Consider the following 21,561-nt stretch of genomic DNA (forward strand, 5'->3'; position numbering starts at 1 on the left):
AGGAAGCATCCTCCTCGGCTTCTTCTTTTCTCTCGTTTTATTCACAACAAGAATTTTCGGTATTACGAGAACGTATGGCTCCCTTATCTACTCACCATTACTTATGTAGGAAGGTATTCGCGATAAATGATCGCCTCGCGGCAATTTAACACCAACGAATGTTTATAATGCTTCAGAGTTGCACGCATCGCGAGCCACGGGCGAAACGATTTATTAATAAGATATTCAACTCTGGGTGATACGACGTTTTAAACGATAATTGCGTGGTCTCTTTTTTTCTTGGTCAAAGAATAGATTTTGTACTTTTGTACTTTTGTTACTCAAGGTTTTTAAAATATTTCTAATATTTGCATAATGTTTATATCATGGACCGTTACGTTAGGTTGATTAAACATGAAACTTTAGGGGACTCTTTTATATTGGGTTACAAAACAAATTTTTTGCATAACCCTACATTGCAATAAGGGCGCTCTCAGGGGCTGTAGCGGTGTTTGTAGCTACAGTACGGGCTTAGCAACCCCGAGGTACCCGAGCTAGAGAGAGGCCCCAATAGATGAGAAGATGATTCTAAGAGATACCGCAAACTGTATTAAAACAATGCAAGAGTAATGTAAGACGATGATAAGAAGAATGGAAAAGTAAGCAATAGTGCAATAACTTTGTATAATAAGTTACGCATTTTAAATAAATGAATGATGAATGAATGCAATAAGGGCCAAGGAATATAGCGAGCAATAGCAATGCCAACGTACTATGGCATTGCGTTAAGAGCGACGAGAAGCAACGTAGCATAAGACAACGACAATGGAATTGCTCAAGGCAGTACGGTATCGGAATAGCGGTGTCAATGGACATTGGCAACGCACACATCCAACGACGAAGACGATGTTTAAGCCAGCGGAAGGGGAACGAACAACCACTGATTCACACGTGATTACACTATGTAAACATGCACAATGTATACTGGATGTACGATGGTAATTGCAATGGCAATGACAACGCGATATGGAGATATGTTCCTTGGCAATGGCAATGTCAATGGCAGCAGTAAACGTGGACTGTAGTTAATGTGATCACGAACGGGTGGTGTTACACAAAAGTACACAATGAAAATGTTACAAAGCGACAATTAGGTTGTGTGGAACAACTTGGGAGAAATATAGAAACCAATGCTGATAGTTTGAAAATAGTTTGGATGTATTTGGTATTAAATAATATGAACGCGTTTTAATAAAAATTTCAAAAAATCACGAGGCTTGTAATATTTATAGAAGTGGAAAAACAAGAAAATAATTCTTTCTGTTAGATGAAATAAAACCTATCTAAAGTGAAATTAAAGAATGTCCTCATTTTGCTATCTGGAAATGATAATCCTTGCCAGGGTACGTTTTTATCCGATATACGTCTAATATGAGTACTCTGGTTTATAGTCGTAAATAACGCAAAATATTTCCTTTATAGAAAATCAAATAAAACCGGTGCAAGATAGAGCTAAAGAAAGCCACCAGTAGTCTCGTTTTACTGTCTGAAGATGATAATCCTTGTCAGAGTACTTTTTTATCTAACGTTTTGCTACGTGTTGGCGAGTAATGAAGAAGTAATTCCTTTTTAGAATATATAGTAAATGTATCCAAAGGGGAATTAAAGAACTCCATTGCTATTCCCGTTTTACTGGAGTTGTTAATCATTGCCAGAGTACCTTTTTATGTAACACTCTGCTACCGTTTTGGCAATCACGGTGACACGTTATGGCGCTTGCCGTAGGTCGTGGAACGCGTCGATTCTAAGCTCGACTTCCGTATTGGCAGTCGTTTAAACGACACCCGTTCTCGACATTGTGGGACGGTTCGCTCATTATCCATTGTAACCATCTCAATGTCACGGTTAAATTCTACACTGACCGTGCGTCTGCATAGCCAGTCATAATCAATACTGTTGCCAGGAAGAAAACAGCAGTCTCACCGTGAGGCGTGAGAGATATAATCTGAAATGCATTTATCACCCTTCTAAATTACTTTACAAAGTAATTAGTTCACTTGAATCTGCTTAATGGGCGTTCGACGATAAAGAACGAGAAACGGAGCACCACGGATGACGGACCACCTTACATTTTTGGGCATGCGTTTCCGTTTCACTTGTTCTCTTTTAAGGGGTCCGTTTTCGATCGTTCTGCAAGATATTCGAGAATCTTATATCGATTTTAACAGGGTACGCACAGTTTTTATAGCGAAAGTTAATTAAGTTGAAAACGCCACGTCATCCGCACATAGGTGAAAATAAATCTTTATAAATGCGATAAATTTTGAAAAGGATGTGAAAAATTGCAGTAAACGTGTTAATAAAAAATAAACGTAATTTTTCCAGTACAAGTATTAAACTTGGTATATACGTGAAGTTTTTCGTTAAGATATCTTTAAAAGTGGCCAGGATACGTGTACTGTAAAATTACGCTTTGTTTTAAATTAAAATGTGTAATTAAATCTTGAAGAAATCCGAATTTTCCACTAAATCTTATAATTTCTACACGTAACCGAAAACAGTATTCTCATTGGCCGAGAATTTTAACTTCGGAGATGGATTGCATCTGTATACTACAGAGAGTTTAACGAGCGTGATTATAATATTTTGTAATCAGGTAGGTGAGAATAATCTCAGTTTCTTTATTTCTCTGCCCGAGGTTGGTAATTTAATATTAATTCATATTATTAAAACCCTGGTATTTGTTACAGCAGTCAGTTTAAAAAGAAAATCAACAAGAGGAGAAACGGTGATGGACTTGCTTCGTAATGGCTATAGTTTAGTTCAGGACAATTGTGTATTCCGTACGAGTAAAAAGATGAAAATTAGCCGCGCGTTCCAGGTGCTCGATGATTTTATAAATAATTGAACGTCACGTTATTGAACGTCACGTTTTACGACGAAACGAACGTTTTGAAAGGCTACACTTAAAGTAGCGGTGATATTTAATTACCTGCCATAACGAAAACTAATTGCAAGTTGGCTCGGAATCATATCCGTTCAAAGAAAAAGTGGAGGATTATGGTATTTATTTACAAGCAAATCGACTTCGATTTCCACGATTTGGAGATAAAAAATTATTCTCGAGACATCGATAATAACGGTTATGTACAAACAAGAAGCTACTGTTGCGTTAAAGTGGATATAAACTTTATGAATATTTTATTTAAATAACATATTAAAATGCAACGATACGTATTCAATACATAATAATTTGTTTGTGATAACATGTAATTAGAAACGCTGGATGTGTAAAGTAGGTCAAATAGCCGCCATCTTGTAGCAAAATGAGCATTTGCATTTCAGATACTACACTTAAGAAATTAAAGGAATTTTAATATCGAACAAAATATGTACGTTCGCAAAATGTGTACTAAACTAAACATTCATGCAGAATTATAGACAAAATTGTGCAAATCAATCGAATAAAAAGAAAAAAAGCATTTAAAAAACTTGATATCCGTTGTGCTTCGTAAAGAAACCTGGCGTTGCATTCTTACAATGCAATTATCGCGAGAACGGTAATTAACGATAAACTACATTTGTCATTCTTGACGATACATAATAAACACGGCACGATAAATGACTGAAATTGTTTTACTTGGGTTTAATGTACGCTACATATGTATTTAAGGTTCACAGTGCACTCGTTAAATGTAGTCATACGTACTATATATAATTCTCAAGGTTAATCCGTTATTGCGTAGCAAAATATGAATAATGTATCGGCTTACTCAAAGACGGTACTTTATGCAGGATGTCCGAGTAATTGCAATACAAACGAGAAAGGGACGATTCCGTTTGAGAAAAAAAAATAAATCTAAAATTTAACGTAAAATATGATTATGTTAGATAGCGACCACTCGCTAACCAGAGAAACAATCTTATTTGTATAAATAATCACTCTATTTTCGGTTGAACCACGATTATTATTACAACACTCTGTATATCCAGTAACTTTAAGGACATTTCTAGTTAGGCAAACCATTAGTTAGGTAATTATTGAATTTTTCTTAACGACAAGATTATGAAATACATACGTGAAGTCTTATCGACATATGTATTTAGTACGTTTAAGTGCATCGCCTGGAGTTTGTTAAACAAATAACTATTAAAGTGTATCAGTGTGGTTATCGCTTCTGTTAGAATATCAAGTCGATTGGCAAATTACAAACGTCGTTTAAAGTTCTAACGACCGTTCCACTAGGCAATATATGTAATTCTGGATACATGACTTTTCGCTTATTTCTCTTTTCCTTTTCCTTTTAGTTTTGTACTTCACGTACATTTATTCAATTGAGGTTTAAATAAATTGGGTCTCGCATAGCTCTATATGTTTGTTTATTAACACTGAAACTAATGCAGAATTAACTTTATTAATAAATTAGTATATAGAATAGATATACACCGAACGAATCATTTTTCTGTTTAAAAAAAAAAAGAAACTAGAAACAAAAATTAAGGATATAACTTATATTATTATTCTGAAAGCTTCCTTAACATGTTATGTCACCTGCAACCAAAACATCGAAAGTCGATATTTTCTCAAGCGTGTAATTTTTAAAAATATTTTCTTTACGTTTACGATTACTATCCTTGAGTTGAATAACAAATAAATTTTTGTTAATACCGTTTCGCGTACAAATTATTGAAATAACTGTTATTTTTGGTTCCTGGTAAATAGTCCCTCGTGCATCGTTCCCCACGCCCACCTGTAACGTTTTCAGATTCTACCAAATTCCACACCTGAAAATTCCAGTTCGAGGAAAATTATATAGCTTCTGGATACAAAATGTATACATTCCGCAACACAGGGTCGAGGGCAGCTACAAGGCGTGCATAGTAACCAAACTCGTCGATGAGCGCGAATGGTTTAATTCTACCCGGAGGCGAACGACCGTTTGCTACCTGGTCTGGGGTAGCGTGCCATATTTTGCGAAATTTTAGGAGAAATGACGGTGGTTTCCATACATAGAGAGTATACGTGTTACGAAAACGTTCCTTAATAGGGGACAACACTGTAACGACTCCCCCTCTCATTAAAAGAGAGATATTTTCAGAAATCTTTTATAAAGCAATTAGACGATGAATTGGTTTGAAGCTTCCATTGAGTTTATTTTATTCTGAAAAGAATGTGACTGGGTTGGTTAAATTAAGCGTTTTCGCATTAAGTTGCGCTCGATTGAATTATTTTTCCTCCTTATAGAAATACTCCTTATAGAAATCCACAGGTTCTATCGCGCAGTGACATTGTGCGACCGTGGACTCGCAAATTATCGAATTATCGTGCTAATAGACAGAACATCGAGGCAGTAATGGTTGCTCGGTTTTTGGGGTCGAGTTCGTGGCCATTAGACGCGTCTCGGTTCATTCATAAATTTTAATGCAAAGTCGGTTATGATGTGTGCACTTGTACGCGCACCGTAACAGCTATAATCTGCGAACCCTATTTTAATTTATGGAACAACGATACGCGTTGAGGATCTTCTCACAATCTTCTTTCCATTTCATGCGATTCAACGAAAGTGCGCTACATTGCTGTTATTATACCGTCTAGATAACGCATGTAAATATGCATAATTAATGACACGTTCTTGAGATAAATTCATTCATTACATTAACAATAACTAAAACAGTAGTCTTCGTACTTGTCGAGTGGCTTCCTCTTGAATAAAGGAAGATTTTCTGCGCCAGAAACTTTAAACAAAGAATTTTTGATATGTTCGTCTTCATTAATTTAGAATTTGTTGATTTTGATTAAATGAATTCTAAGTTTATTAATTACTTTGTGGCAGTAAATACTGGTTAGTCTTTCGCGCATCCAATTTGCGCACCACGTGCTGTTTCATTGTCAGCTGTGTGAATTATCTACATTGATTGAAGTTAATAAAAATGTTCATTATGAATTTGATATATAAATTTAGGAAGCGTTTGCGATCATGTGTACTTTCATTTAAAATAAAAAGATTTCCTTTATATTAATAGAAATCGATGTTTGTATTGTCAATATTTTCCTGTATTGAGTAGTTTTTGGAACTTAAGTACTAGCAATAGTCAGAATTTAGTTTACTATGAAACGCAAGAAGATTTTAAACCATGTTTTTTAAAGAACAGTTTTGAATTTTATCGATAATCGAACTAAAGTATCGACAGAGCTGCAGGTTTCCCGTTCCTCACGCTAGAAGAACATGTGGCGTACATTCTCAATCATATGTTTTGACATGCGATCCAAACTGCGTGCTTTATTTGTTTAATTATATAAAGGTGACTCTTTATATGCCTAGAATACTTTAAGTTAAGTCTTATAATTGCTTATAAACGTGTAACTAATTTTGTAATTTCGTAAAATGTTAAAATAAAAGCCACAAGGTTATGTTTACGAACATGTTTATATTAACCTCAAAAGTCGTGAAAGTATTACTTTTAAGTTTGATTTCTTTATTGTGAGTGATACACAGTACTCTCAACAAAACTTTCTAACCTCCAATTTATATTTGGTAAGTGAATTTAATGCTACAATAAATTTATATGCATGATAGTTACTGTACGATAAACCTAACCTATAGCGTATACACTTTCTTTATTTCCTCTGCGTATTTATGATTTGTATGTTGTAGAGGCTGTTTGATTATGAATCCTGATCAGCAACAAAAGATTTTAAAGATTGAAACGTTTATCAATGATGTATTGAAAGAAGACCTTGCTAAATTAGAGAAGAAGCTTGACGATAAGAATGCAGACATTGCTGAATTTATTCAATTAAAATCCATAATTGAGACCCTTCAGAGCAATGAATTCGATAAAAATGGCTTTAAAACGCAAGTAGACATTGGGCAGAACTTCTTCATCGAAGCCCAGGTTCCCGATGCATCCACTATTCTTTTAGATGTTGGTTTAGGCCATTACGTGGAATTTTTGCTCAATGATGCTATAACTATCATTAATGTGAGAATTAAACTGTTGGAACAGCAAATTGTACACTTTCGCAAACAAATAGCAATGACAAATGCTCACATTAAACTACTTCTCCTCACTATACAATGCTTGTAGTAGTCTAACACTGTATATATCGTCTTTCTCTAAATGTCTGTACATATGGAAACACTGTGAATAAATGTTACCTGTCTTTTGATTTTTGTTGTTTTATTGTTTTCTGCGTTGGCCGCTGCTGAGCATAATTCATTCGGTAATCTAATTTAATGGAAATCGTTGTCTGTGCTCCATTAATTTACCACTGCGAACGGCGGGCTTTTGTTTCCTCGTTAAGCGCAATTGCGTGAATTTACGAGGACCTTGTGCTTTGCTTATAAGTGATAGAGGTCAATCGCAAACGGATCAGTACGTTCCTCGCAACAAGCTGTTTTCTCATTTTCGCGACGCCTTCTCCCTTGAAGCGTTCCTTTAATGTCGGATTGGCGTAGCATCCCATGCGTGGAAAGACACAAAGAGTTTCTGGAGAAACTTATCGCGGCCTTGATCGATTGCACGTTCCAAAGTGTGTCTCGTGATAATCCTGTATCGAGATGGAGGGAACCAGGTCACTTGCGGGACATCATAAATTTCGATTTGGAGGACGGGCCACGGAGCCAGGATAGTCTGCTGGAAATAGCAAATAAAGTTTTCAAATACAGCGTTAAAACTGGCCATCCCTACTTCATGAATCAGTTGTTCTCTGGGTGAGACGATTAATGCACGAATTTGATTTTGGGAACAATCGCAAGCTTCGCATGTTTCTTTCTACGAATTTATTTGATGGAAATTTTAAGTGCGATAGAAGATAAGAACAGTTTTTCAAATGCCACCTGAATTACCCTTTAAATAGACGCGCATTTGGCCGCGAAACTTTAAAAAAAAAAATCTGTCAATTAATATTTAGGAAAACAGTCATTATGCCTCACAATGCCTCTGAAACTAATAATACTTTTAATTAACGAACAGACATATGAACAGATTTATTTGATGTAGATTGGATCCCTACGGTTTAGCCGGGCAATGGCTCACCGATACATTAAACTCTTCCGTGTACACGTACGAGGTGGCACCCGTTTTAACATTAATGGAACAATCTGTGATTACAAAATTACTGAGGATGTTTTACAACGAAGAAATTGGTATTTCTTCTGGAGATGGCCTTTTCTGTCCAGGAGGTTCCTTCTCAAATGGCATTGCTATTAACTTAGCCCGATTTTGGTTCAGGAAGAAAACTCAAAGTGTGAGTATTTAGATCAAGGATCGACATCACAACTGTTTCAGCGCCTTTTTTTTATGAACACGTCCAATGCATATCATTGTATAGCAATTATATTTAATGGCATGTTTACATTTCAGAATAAAAATGTACCATCTTCGAATTTAGTGCTCTTCACATCCGAAGATGCGCATTATTCGGTTTTAAAGTGGGCAAACGTTTGTGATGTGGAAGTCATTCTCATAAAGACCGATAATCACGGTAGAATGGATGTTAACGATTTAAGAGCCAACATAATTGAAGAACAAAGAAAGGGGAATTACCCGATTTCTGTTAGCGCCACTGCAGGTATGTTAAGGAACTACATCAAATATTCATGCGCAAACAACGTGGAAATTACATTATGCAAAACACAATATCGAGGAACAGCTCTATATTGTTAATAATTATGTTTTTTTATGTTAATTTTTAGGGACGACAGTCCTGGGTGCTTTCGATCCACTAATTGAAATTGCGGACATTTGTCAAGAATTTGATATGTGGCTGCATGTTGATGCAGCCTGGGGAGGTGGTTTAATATTCAGCAAAAGGCATAGCTCTCTTTTGAGAGGAATACAAAGAGCAGACTCTATTCTGTTTAATCCTCACAAATTACTAGCTGTCCCTCAGCAATGTTCGTTGCTTTTAACTAAGCATCAGAACATTTTTAAAGAAGCACATTCCAAGCAAGCTCCCTACCTCTTTCAAAAAGATAAGTTCTACCCTGCAGACCTAGATGTTGGGGACAAGTATTTGCAGTGTGGACGCAGACCAGATGTGTTGAAGTTTTGGTTCATGTGGCAGGCTAAGGTAATCTTATATACAAATTAATTGTTAGTTAAATTTATTCCCATTTGTCAACAATTCCTTTGCTTAGTCTCAGCATAAAATATTGTCTGTGTAAAAATTCCTTTTCTTCAAGTATTGTGTAGTCTTTTGCATGACATGCTCCGGACACAAGATAAGACCTGCTCGTATGGCATAGAGGTTCCCCTTATTAATCTTTAAGTGTCAACCACTTATGCAAATTTGTCGAAAACTAGCCTTGGTAGCACTTTTTCCCCTGACTTTCCCCTGACCTTCCTTCAATTGTGCATCTTGTACTTTGTGGTAAGCTGCTGCAGCGGTGCACTCCGTACAAGTTAAGGGTCTGTGTGCTATGTTTCAAGTGTTTGCCAGTATACTTATGCATACATTAACTTCCCCTGGTAGGAAGAAAGAATGTTCATACTGCACCTATTCATTGGGTTTTCAAGATCATAAAAGAAGCTCCTGAAATTTTCAAGGGGGTCTGACGATAGCAGGGCATTTAAACCAGAGACTTTCTGTTCCTATCTGGCAATTAAGCATCACCACCATGTTATAGTTTTTAATAGTTTGCCATAAATCATATTTTTTTATAATTTTAACAGGAAGGTGTTTAGAAGAACAGTATTCTTAGACATGTCAATATTCAGGAGTTGTACTTTCAATCAATTCTTCATAATTTAAAAAGACATTAAGATAGGTGTAAAATAAATTAAGAAAATACAGTATCATTATTAAATTATAAAGTAAATTCTGAAAGTATCCACATTTTTTAACTATTTTTTTGTACATATCTACTGTAATGTCAAATTCATCTCTTCCTAACATACATGACACTATGATGACTGAAGAAAACTGGATTCTACTGATTCATTGTTAATTAGGGATAAATATAAATGTGTTATGTTCTTTTGTTAGTAGAATGTTATAAATAATCATTGTTAATAGAGTGAATAACATTGTTTTTTAAGTATTCACTGTCTCATCAAGAAAACTTTCACTTCATGAATTGCATGGATGTAGTTTCTCCTTCTAATGCATCATTAAAGCACCAAATGTGCTATAATTAATTTTATTAGCATTTGAAATGTTTTCTTTTATATTTACATAGGAATGATTTTTGCAATTATTTATTTGTTTGGTTGGTATTATCTATTTAATGTGATTCTGTTTTAGGGCGCTTCAGGGTTTGAAAAACATATTGATCACTTAATGACACTCTCGGCACTTTTTAAAGAAGAAGTTGAAAATAGAGAAGGCTTTGAGTTAGTGATAGATTCGTGTTTTATAAATGTGTGTTTTTGGTTTATACCGCCATCACTAAGAGGTCAAAATTCATCGTGTAACTACAAGAGCCGATTAAACGACGTAAGTGAAATAATGTATTTATATTGTAGTTATAGTCTTATGTAATAATATGAAAATAACGAATGATAAGATTCCTTATCGTTATGAAAAGAACATATTACTAGATGATCTATAGATTTGTATCGAGTTTAAGTTGGTGAGACTGGAATCCCAATGTGGTTGGCAGTACTGATGTACTTTTTTGTTATGTGTGACGCGCGTATTTACATATAAATATATTTGAAACGTGATAAACACAACACAGTTTATTTGAGAATGAAAATAAAAACAAAGGATAAATTTAATTCGCATCAATAATCAATAATGTCGGCAGTAAGTAATCATAATAGAGTTTTGCAAAATTTAAAAAAGTAGTTACAAGCAGAGATTCAAAAGAGGATTTTAAATTGGTGTTTTTTCTTTAATGGAATTAAGAAATCAATTTTTTAGACAGATGTAAGAAGACAGAAAATTTCAAAAACGATGCCACGGGAATTACATTTTGAAAAACAATGTTATATTTTTGTAATTTTAGTATGAAGTGATTTTATCGACGATAAGTGCAACAGGAACTTTCGTTATCTCTCGTAGATATCATGTTATTGATTGTAGGTATTAAAATTTATCGTTTAAGTAGATTTCGCTTGTACCAGCAGTTGGTTTAATTCTACTTTATCGTCTGATTCTTACAAGTTCGATATCAAATTATTTATATACCCGAAAAATTAAAATTTGAATACAAATATAAGTTTAACGTATCTAATATCTCCTAAGTCTAAAGAATACGTACTCAATAAAAAGTATATTTTTAAATTTCTGTTTTTTATCAAGGTTGCACCGAAGTTAAAAGAGAAGATGACCAAAAGGGGCAGCCTAATGATCAACTATCAGCCGCTTCATGGAAAACCGAACTTCTTTCGGTTCGTGATACAAAATTCAGGAGTGAATACGCAGGATATTTATTACGTTCTCGACGAGTTGGAGAACCTTGGGGAGACTATTTAAATTTCGCATTTATTGTATAAATCAAATCACGCATACACAACTGTATACAAAAACAAAAAACTATCAACAATACAATAAATCAAGTTAAAGTAATAAATGAAATATACTTTAAAGGAATATTAAAATTGAAATCAATATCAGTGAAATGAAAATGGAGTTTCATTTCCATTTTGCCGTTCTCTTTATACCTTGTTTACATAAATTTCAATGTTGCGTTATGGAGTTAAAATAAATGCACGTTTCGATTAAAAGCTTTATTTTTCTACGGTAAAAAATGTCCGGTTTATCCGGCGCCACGCGAACAAAGCAACGAATTCTAGCCACGACAATCAATTCCCGCGAGTTAACTGGGCGAAACCTAGCAGCCAGTTGATCTGATTAGGCGAGGGACCGCCACTAAATTTCTGATGCCAAGGTACGAAGTCAATTCGTGACTGCCTTCGTCGCACAGCCCGCGGCGTCGCTTCGTACCCGCCCGACTAATCCTGATACAAGTGACAGCATATAGAGAAGCCCTATGTATATTTATAGAACTACGTTCGTACTATGTAGAACATAATGATTTGCGACCACGGCTGTAGCTCATTCTACCGAAAGGGGCGTCTGCCTGGCGTTGTTTTCGTATAAATCTCTCGATAACGGCGATTCAATTGCCATTCAATTTGCAATTATACAGCACCGACCGTTTCGTACCATATTTTCCGATAAATAATTATTTCTTTGAAACCTTGTCGTACGTTCATTCGTTTCGCAATATTTCCATTCGATAGTCCATACGCGTTTCATTGATTTTCAGTCGAGCAGTTGCTGATCGTAGTTAGGGTAGATTTTGAGAGAACAGGAAAATGGTACTTGACTGTTTAATCGATTACTGTATGAATTTTATTTTATCTTTTAAAAGAGATAATTTAATTGTAGTTCTTTTTTTTTGTCTAGAAGACCATGGTAAGTGGACACTAATCTGCTTCATTTAGATATAAAAGAAATGATAAAGAACCATCCCTTGTTAGGTGATTGACGTTACAGCTACCGGGTTAATCCTTGGTGGTTCACTTTTTTATAATTTAAGAGGTACGAGAATAGTAACGACAAGGTTAAAGTAGAAAATAATTTAAACTACATATAATAGTATAATCTGAATATTATTCACGGTTTCCATAGCGTTCGTAGTTACGTAATTATGTTTTTGTTGTGATATTTTTAATGATCAAAATATTTCCATTTCTTTTCACACTTGCCTTTGCGCAGAGGATTATCCAACAAAATGAGATTACTTCGACACGCTTGTCGACTTTGCAACACTTACTACATTTTTGTGGCTTTTCCATCTAAGCTTTATCGTTCATTTAACATATTTGCAACATTCATCGATGAACGTATTTTCATTCGCCGTCGATCAGTTCCATCGCCGCTCTATGACCAAGTATATTGTTTGTAATTATTTGAAAATCAGAAATTACTTTAATCGTTTAATAATATAACATCTTTTAAATGAACTTAAGTTATCCACCTGTTATTTGTAAACGTGTAATAATAGATATTTAAATTAGCGATTCGATATTTTAATTTTCTTTAATTTTGGCAAAATTGATTTTTACTCTCTCAAGAGGAGAAATGTCATATTTCATTCTGAAGTAGGTCTGTTGTATTTACGATAAAAGTTTCAGCGACCCGTGTTGGCAGAGTTCGATTTGCAATCCGTATGAAACATGTAATCCCGACCGCATCGCATATTCCAATCAAAAGTGACGGATGTGTGTCACGTTGATTGGTGTATAGGATCTGTAATAAAAATTTGAAAGCACTCAGAAACTGTCGGTCTCGTTGTACGAATACATTAATCCTTAAAAATCTTAGGACATTTATTATGTTTCACGTGCAACAGAATTATACAACTTCTAGCAACTAACTATACAACTACTAACGACTAATTATTCTGGCCATACCTAGCTTTAAACATATTCGTGAACATTACTATAATTATTCATTTTAGAAAAATATTATGTTTCGTATGTTTAATCTGCTGAAGGATATTCGGTAATTTCATTAATTTTTAATCGCGACGCCATCGTGTGCCATAAATTGTTCCTTCAAGGGTGTTTTTATCGCCAGAAATTTGCATTTCAATCACGATAAACCGTGTTAACGAAATGCTTAGTATTTAATTGTTGTTATCGTTGAATAGGATGTATAATTCTGACAAACAATTCCAAATGCTCGCATGCATAATTAATAATAAAAACCACGATAACGATCACGGTAATCGTGTGGAATTTTCGATCGTCAAAAGTCATGAGTTGTACAATTACCGATAAATTGCAAAATAGAACGAAATCTCGTTAACATAATGCGAGCGCCGAAAGCCTCTCGTATAAACATACCAACATTATTCTCTCGCACTTCATCGTTTTGTTTTCGACAAGCTACATCGAATAATAGAATTAAATTTGTTCATTCGTTTCGTTCATTATCATCATTATCGTCTATGCTTTTCTTCCCCAGGAACAATAAAATTTCGTATGATTTCGTAAGGATGTTGCTGTTTTATTTCACAGTTATTCTATGTGTAAACATGTCATTAAGAAATGAAAAACGAAAGAAATGTAGTTTAAAAATTGATTTGAGTTTCGGGTCTGTCGGTTTCAATCTTCTAATGTACATATTAGAGGAAGACTCGAAACTATAGAGTCAAAAATACATCAAAGGTTAAAAAAAAAAAAAAAAACACTTCAGACGACTAAAAAACACTCCATTCATTTCAATACGGTTCCTAACCACTATTATTTTCATATTTCGAATTTGCCCTAAATACCGATTCACTTTAGAGCTTTAAAAGAATAATTTTCCTCGGTAGTGTATTGAATAAAACAACCCATTTTGACGCAGTGGGTCGAGGTTTAATGCGAAAGTGCAACGATCAGACGTAATCGATAGTAAATATGCAAATAATATGCTTCACTGTACAGGTCTTGAACGTGTTTCTTTATCGTATTAAGATAGGGTGTGCGAGAAACCCTTTACAGGGAATCGGGCTTGTGTGCTACGTTCCTGTCTCCGAGTCACTGCTAGGGGTGCTTGCCCTGCGGATGAACTTAGACAGTAGGTTGCTGCCGCGAAAGACGGTGTTAACGTCGATAGTCACCATTCGAAGCGTTCAGTAACCCGAATGTCAGTCGATATCTGCAAACTCGACGGCCAGGATGGGAAAGGTCTCCCAATTAACGTGCCACAGGTACCATCTTTTTCATTTGTTCGACTGTATTTCTGGCCATTAACGGTTGTAGTGTAAATTAAATCACGCATTTTCAGCGAATTTAAAAAGCACTAATGACGTTGTGCTCGCTAATAGCGAACTGCTCGCGAATTTTGTAATAATAGAAAATTCTGCGTTGTAAGACAGTGTAGTGTTTGGGAAACAATATTGTTTTCTAGAATTATGATATAAATTCTTCTGTAACCTTTGTGTCGATTTAAGTAATTAATTTTTACGTTTTAGTGTGACTAACTTTAGCATTCATTTACGAGGTAATTACATTTAGAATTTTATGTCTCACTATCACATGATATTAATTTTTATGAATGATATTTTTGTCGCTTGAAGAACGTGGGACTCCTGGAAACGTATCGTTACGTCATGGAGGACGCAGCAGGTCAGTATTAAAGATATATTATATCCCCCTTTCAAATTATTTAACTTGTTTTGCAATATATTTGTTATATACATATTTAAATTTTATGTAATTAATAATTCATTTTACTTTTCTCTTTTACAATAATAAATTGTATCTGTATTTAATTTCTATAAGATTCATTATTTTATCGAGTAGGAAACTTATTATTATTTCTGTTACGTAATTAGTACTTCTGTCATTGAAAATTTGTATTTACTCGTCGTTTTGTAATTCATCTTATATTTTCTTTTCCAGATCCTAGAGTAGGGGATTGGTTTTTAATGGGCAGCCCATTCCCATTGTTAGGAATTACATCCCTTTATCTGGCGTTCGTTCTTCGTCTCGGACCACTTTATATGAAAAACCGAAAGCCGTTCACTCTGAACACAGTCATGATTTTCTACAACATATTTATGGCGATCGCGAGCGCTGCTGTATTCAACGGGGTGAGATCAAAGCAAGCATTTCTATTACGTTTCGACTTGAAATTTGGAATTATTTTCATTAAATCCTATAAATCCAAGTGTACCTCACACTTAAATTTACTAAATTAATTATATACATTTTACAGATGATTATATTATCTGCATAATATTGTTAAATAATGTTTTTCGAAACGCAATTATTTCGCTATTGCACTTTCTTATTGATTCTACATATAATAAGATTAATACAGTATTGCAGAACAAAATGTATTATTTATCGTATACAATCAAAATAATTTCTACGTTCTATTCTAATTTAATTATTAATTTCGTCGAAATTCTCAAATTAATAAATTTTATTTTGTGAAAAAGAAAATCGTTACATTTCTTTAAATAATTAATTTATTACTAATTCAAACATAATAATTTAATTTGCTACTTTAGTTTGTACTTGCTGCATTGCATCTGCTTGAAATATTCAACATACTTTTAAATTTTCAGCTGCTTACGTCTGGCTTTACTACAAAATTGTCTCTTGGCTGTGAGCCACACATTGTTTCGTACGATCCCGAGTCTCTTCGCGTAAGTATAACAGTATGGATCTTCAAGAAACATAAATTTGAGTCACATAAAAGTTTCATTTTTCATAGATGGCTCGTTGGATATGGAGGCTCTTAATGTTGAAAGTCTTCGAGCTGAGCGATACCGTCATCTTCATTCTGAGAAAGAAGTACAATCAAGCATCCTTCCTCCACGTTTATCATCATACGTCAACCGTTCTACTTTCGTGGATAGCGTGCAAATTTGTCCCAGGTAAATTATAGCAGCCTAACATAGAATAACGATTTATTCATCTGTATATTAAAGTATATAAAACCTGCTCACCCTTAAACGACTGTATCCAACTTCGTAGAATTTTTGCATATCAAAAAAATTCCTCGCAGAATTTCAGACGATACGCATAAGAATATTCTCTACAAATTTGATATCGATCAAACTAGTATAAGAGTATTAGTAGAGAGAATTTAAACCTTTTTTCATATCAAATTTAATTCGTTGAAGTTCAATTCAGTTGTCCCATTTATTTCGTTTCCACCGGAACAAGCGAACCACGTAAAAATATATCTGATTTCCTCCAATGTGTCGCGCGATCAACTAATTCCCGACGAACCACAAATTCCCACCAATTGAAACTGTGAATTGCGATATTTGCAGGCGGGATGTGGACGTTCGCGATTATGCTAAACTGCATAGTGCACGTGATTATGTACACCTATTATCTCCTTGCCTGCTTGGGTCCAGAAATGCAAAAGAGGATCGCGCCTTGGAAACAATACATTACGGGATTACAAATGGTACGTTTCCATTTTCTATCTGACTTCACTATCTGGTACGTTGCATACAGCTCGCAATGCATATATATTCTCGTGCCGCTCGTTGCCCTGACTGAATTGCCGTGCTGGGAGCGTTATTCGCTCATTTCACCGTGCACGTCCCCGTATCGCGTAATCGTAAAATTACATTTCGTCGCGCGGCGAATTTTTCAAAAGCAGAATTGCTATTGACGTTCGGTCGCCTCGCCGTTGGAACGCTGGCGTTGGGGCAAAGTAAATTAATCTAAGCCAATAAACGCCGCGGAATGGAAAACAACGAGTAATGAACGACTTTTTGCGGCAGCATCGTTGCGAAAACGTTTCGCGAAACAGTTACACGGATAACGATTATGGCATAAAACACTCGTGAACATGCATACGTTTCTGAGGTGAAAGGAATATACGTACGTGTTGCCACGGGTCTTGTTACGGGTACTGGGTTCATTTGGAAGAATAAGGAAAAATATTGGCTAGAAGAATGAATTAATTAGGTTGGCATTAGAGATAAGACAACTTTCACTATTGCTATCGTTTCTTTATTCCTTTTAACTATCTTTATCTCTTTAATATCCCATTGGGACCATTGGAAACTTTTTTGATTTTTTTTTTTTGTAATTCTGAATGTATAGTAGGAAAAGAAATAAAATACGACAGAAAATATAATACAATTGACAAAAAATCATACCCCAAAAACAAGGATAAATCGGGACCATTGAACAGTGAAATACGGTTTATATTTACTCCAAAATTTTTCATTGATACCTGAAAGAATTAATTAACACTATGAACTATGATTACTTATACAGGATGCATAGTATCGTTTTTTAGAAATGCTCGATTTAATTTTCGAAAGTATCGCCAGATTTGAACAAGAACGCAAAATTCAATACGTTTCACGCAACCAACTGTTACAACTACGATAAAATTGTTCTTTATGTTTCTACTGGCGTGCCAAGGATTGCAGATGAAATGCATACAGCTATAAAACATAAATGTCAACAGGGATACAACAAAATACATGATGAATGAAACCGAAAGAATAATTGAAAAGCACAACAAGGGACGAAATAATGAACGCCTGAAAAAATGCAGCAACTATTGATTGGGATTCCATTGAACTGGATGTAACAAAACAGTTAGTTACATGATTGAAAAACTCCGTGGTGGAACTCGGTCGCCTATAACAAAACGCAAACACACACGTTACTCGAAATTAACGAGTACGAATAAACACATAAATAAATCTTTTGTCTTCTGTAAGACATAGTCCACAGTCCATAACAAATTTTGTTTTGGTATTTGAATTTTTTTTTTTTCAGTTAGCGTAATTGTGAAAAAGTTATGGTTTCCTTGAATTTAATCCAGGGAAAAAGTCGGTAAGACAGTCAACAGTAAGTAGAATGACAGTTCACAGGCGTTACGAGGGCTGACTACGAAACGTCTGACCCAATACGGACCGCAACCCCTTCCAAGACTGACTCTTCCTTCGTCCAACAATAAATGCATACTTACAAATACTGACTCATCTTTCGTCCAACAATAAATACATTCTTACAAATTTAATTATAAAATGTGAACTGTGAACAATGTTTACTTGACATTATAAATAAATCGACGATCGAAAAATGTGAATGGCATTTAATGAGAAGATATAATAAATTCTATACATCCGAGCAGATTTTTCTACGGACTTTTACTATCACGCCATCAATTTTGCCAACAACTCTCTCCGCAGGATTGTTTGTAAACACGTTAAAAAGAACGAAACGAGAGAAAAAAAAAACCAGCTGGAACACGGCCGTACCTTTAGTTATCGAAACGCTGTCGAAAGGCGCAATACGTTCTCCCAATGAATACGAAACACACGGCGAGCTAAGCGTGTGTTGCACTTGGCACGGAATGCGCATATCGGCCCCATATTCGCCGATCGTCCTTCCTAACTCGATAACCAGGTTTTCACGAGGGCTGAAAAGGTCGTAAGTGCCGGATGCAGAATTACACGTGCAGTCGCGAGCAGCGATTCGATTTGGGTTCGAGCCCCGAGAGGAACAACAGCGGGATGAAATGGCGACCGACGAAAGCTCGTCCCGTAGAATGTAACGGGGAGGGTGGACAGGGGGGAGAGTGGCGTCGGTACGGTTTTTAATTAAATAATCCGCCAGTGGGAGAACTTTTATTTCTGCCGAGATATCGACGGAACGATTTATTGGCTAACGTGGTCGTTTAATTTCAAGCAAAGCGTTTACACTATGCGAAGCGGAACGTAAAGGGAGGGAGGGGGGGAGGGGGTATGAAGAGGACCCCTGACGGGGTAGAGTACCATTAGTATATTACGTATAAGGGAGAAAGACCTTGATAAGCTTGTTGGCTGTGAATGGGTATATTTGTTTTGCAATTATTTGTTTGTTTTAAAATGAAAATAAACATACAAATGCGAAAGGAGATCTTTTTCCTTTGTTGTTGCGCAAGGACAGAGCACAATAACGAAGGTGTTAAGATAATATTTATTGACACTATCGATAAAATATTCTTTTAAAATATATTTTGATAATACGTTTAGTTGAAAATAATGTTTAAATTGCAGAATGGAGGTTAAAAATATGTCGTCTGTGTTTCCAGGTCCAGTTCGTGATCATGGTATGCCACACGTTTCAAGCTCTGCTGCCGTCCTGCGAGCCAAATCGAAAACCAGTGGCTTACATCTATATGTCCCAGATCCTCACTATGTTCTACATGTTTTGCGACTACTACAAGAAATCGTACCTCAGAAAAAAGACCGAGTAACGCTTCGACGAGTATCATGGCGAGCGAAGTCTCGAATCGATTCGCAATTAACAACTAGAGATTAATTCATCGTTGAACTATAGGATCTCAATACACGTATAACGTTTCGCGTACCCATCGTGTGCCCCGGAAAGCTTATGTAATTACGACGATACGTGGATCATGCATATTAACTCGAACGTTTCCAGAATGTAGTGCTTACGATCATAGGAACGACTTGTTGCTCGTAACAGGAAGTCTTTGATATAATCAGTGAGACTACCGAACGAAAATCTTTTCAAACAATTCTGTTTCAGAATACAATAACATGTAAGGTGGCAGTTGCTATCTTTCCACCCATTTTACCCCGAAGGCAGTTTTTATCGCGTTTGTGGAAACCCTCAAAGCTTTTCGTGAGGCAAATGCAGGCTTGGATTAGAAAATTTATTTAAAATTAAGTTTCTAAAATACTGGAAAACGATATTAAGTATTGGCTGCATTATTTTAGTAGAGACACAATTGTGAAAGCAGTAGAGTTAATATAATACAAGAAGAGAAATTATTGGTTATAAAAAAATAAGTTAATATACTACAATTTCACACAAAAGTTTTTTGGGAAATTGATCTGTGTACGAATATATTCTACACCCACTGTATGCTATCTTCAAGAAAATCTAATTATTCTCCCCAGCGTTTACATTAATTCCAGTACAAGAAGCGCGGTTGATTGTCAGTTTAATTTCATCGCGTCGAACCAGTTCATGCGTTCCCACGTATATTTGTTATTAAAACTCGCCGTGAACGTCACGAGGATTAATTTTATTCAAATAACCACCTTTTCTCGGCAGGTCGTTTCGAGAAGAATGGCGATGAGCCGTATAATGCTGCCAGCCGCCGTAAAAATTATAGACTCCAGCTTTTGTGGCCCGACTCTTCATTAGCTCTTTCGTCCAGGGAATCCAGGACGCGTGTCCCGCGTAGTAATAATTCCATGGAAAAAGTCCGAACGGAGCGATCGCAGCGGCGGATACAGCGACGCGTCATTTGATATATCGTACGCGTCGGCGTACACCTGAGAGATATTTATCAGGCACCAAGGAAAAACTGTTTCGACGCGAGACAAACCATAATAGAAGAATAAAATTCGCGTATCCGAGCCAGCCCGTGTTTGTTCGCGGGAATGCTTTTAGTCGGATTCTTTTTTCATTGTCTTTCGCCCATCCTCGTCCCATCGGCGAATCGAAACGTATTACATTTTGTTGGGCACGATATATCGACAACGGTGGCGTTGCTCCGCGAGATTCTACTCGCAACCGTGATTTCGTTAAGGGGGTACTTTTTTGTTTCCAACAGTTTCGAAGCAATTTTTATGATTCTTTAAAGGGCAAAGTGATGGACAAACTTTGGAGATTTCGTACGTTTATTTATACATGAATTATCGCATAACACCAATATTTTTAACGAAGATAAGATATCATTACTCGTATTATTACAAGTATGACTGTTTTTTAATTTGCCTAATATTGTAGTAGCGATTATAATACATTTCTATCGATTTGATAATTAGAATCATTAATATGCACGAATATCTGCTCCGCTGATGAAGCTTTTTCTTGTCAGGATATGTTCTAAATGCTTATACGATTTCTAAATAATTGAAATTTTTTAACAGTTTTCTTATTTAATGTTGTGTTCACCCTTAATGTTCTCAGCTTTTAATTCGTTGATAGACTGTCAGTCCACCTGAGAGTACTTGGACCACTAAGGGTTAATATTTTTCAAAAATGGGAGAAGCTTATTCAGCGAACTAATTCCAGATAAATATATTCGCCCCTGCAGATTGATTTGGTTTTAATAAAAATGGCGATGTAGACGCGGTATGCGTACGGTAGAAGTAAACATTGCTAGGAATAATCCTAAGGATT

General features: G+C 35.6%; 3 protein-coding genes and 1 long non-coding RNA gene across 4 annotated transcripts; all 4 read left to right on the top strand.

Annotated features, from left to right (window-relative positions):
• The first annotated feature begins 453 nt into the window (after positions 1–453).
• Positions 454–4,252, top strand: LOC128893934 (uncharacterized). Its single transcript, XR_008461422.1, has 3 exons — positions 454–1,382; positions 1,462–2,208; positions 2,365–4,252. It is a non-coding gene; the product is annotated as an uncharacterized LOC128893934 (long non-coding RNA).
• Positions 4,253–6,648: 2,396 nt separating this feature from the next.
• On the top strand, positions 6,649–7,068 carry LOC128893755 (protein UXT homolog). Its single transcript, XM_054154963.1, has one exon. It carries the CDS (start codon positions 6,649–6,651, stop codon positions 7,066–7,068), a length of 420 nt encoding a protein of 139 aa, XP_054010938.1.
• Positions 7,069–7,342: 274 nt separating this feature from the next.
• On the top strand, positions 7,343–11,521 carry LOC128893892 (cysteine sulfinic acid decarboxylase-like). Its single transcript, XM_054155215.1, has 6 exons — positions 7,343–7,694; positions 7,984–8,230; positions 8,347–8,554; positions 8,679–9,055; positions 10,229–10,420; positions 11,231–11,521. The coding sequence occupies exons 1-6, from the start codon at positions 7,423–7,425 to the stop codon at positions 11,402–11,404; spliced, it is 1,470 nt and encodes a 489-aa protein (XP_054011190.1). The 5' UTR covers positions 7,343–7,422; the 3' UTR covers positions 11,405–11,521.
• A 2,529-nt stretch (positions 11,522–14,050) lies between these two features.
• On the top strand, positions 14,051–21,307 carry LOC128894379 (elongation of very long chain fatty acids protein 7-like). The gene is made up of 7 exons (XM_054156072.1): positions 14,051–14,636; positions 15,006–15,054; positions 15,331–15,521; positions 16,002–16,082; positions 16,151–16,313; positions 16,716–16,855; positions 19,493–21,307. The coding sequence occupies exons 1-7, from the start codon at positions 14,571–14,573 to the stop codon at positions 19,655–19,657; spliced, it is 855 nt and encodes a 284-aa protein (XP_054012047.1). The 5' UTR covers positions 14,051–14,570; the 3' UTR covers positions 19,658–21,307.
• The last annotated feature ends 254 nt before the right edge of the window (positions 21,308–21,561 follow it).

Source organism: Hylaeus anthracinus, unplaced genomic scaffold (genome assembly GCF_026225885.1).
Source record: "Hylaeus anthracinus isolate JK02 unplaced genomic scaffold, UHH_iyHylAnth1.0_haploid 3, whole genome shotgun sequence".
Taxonomy (NCBI): domain Eukaryota; kingdom Metazoa; phylum Arthropoda; class Insecta; order Hymenoptera; family Colletidae; genus Hylaeus; species Hylaeus anthracinus.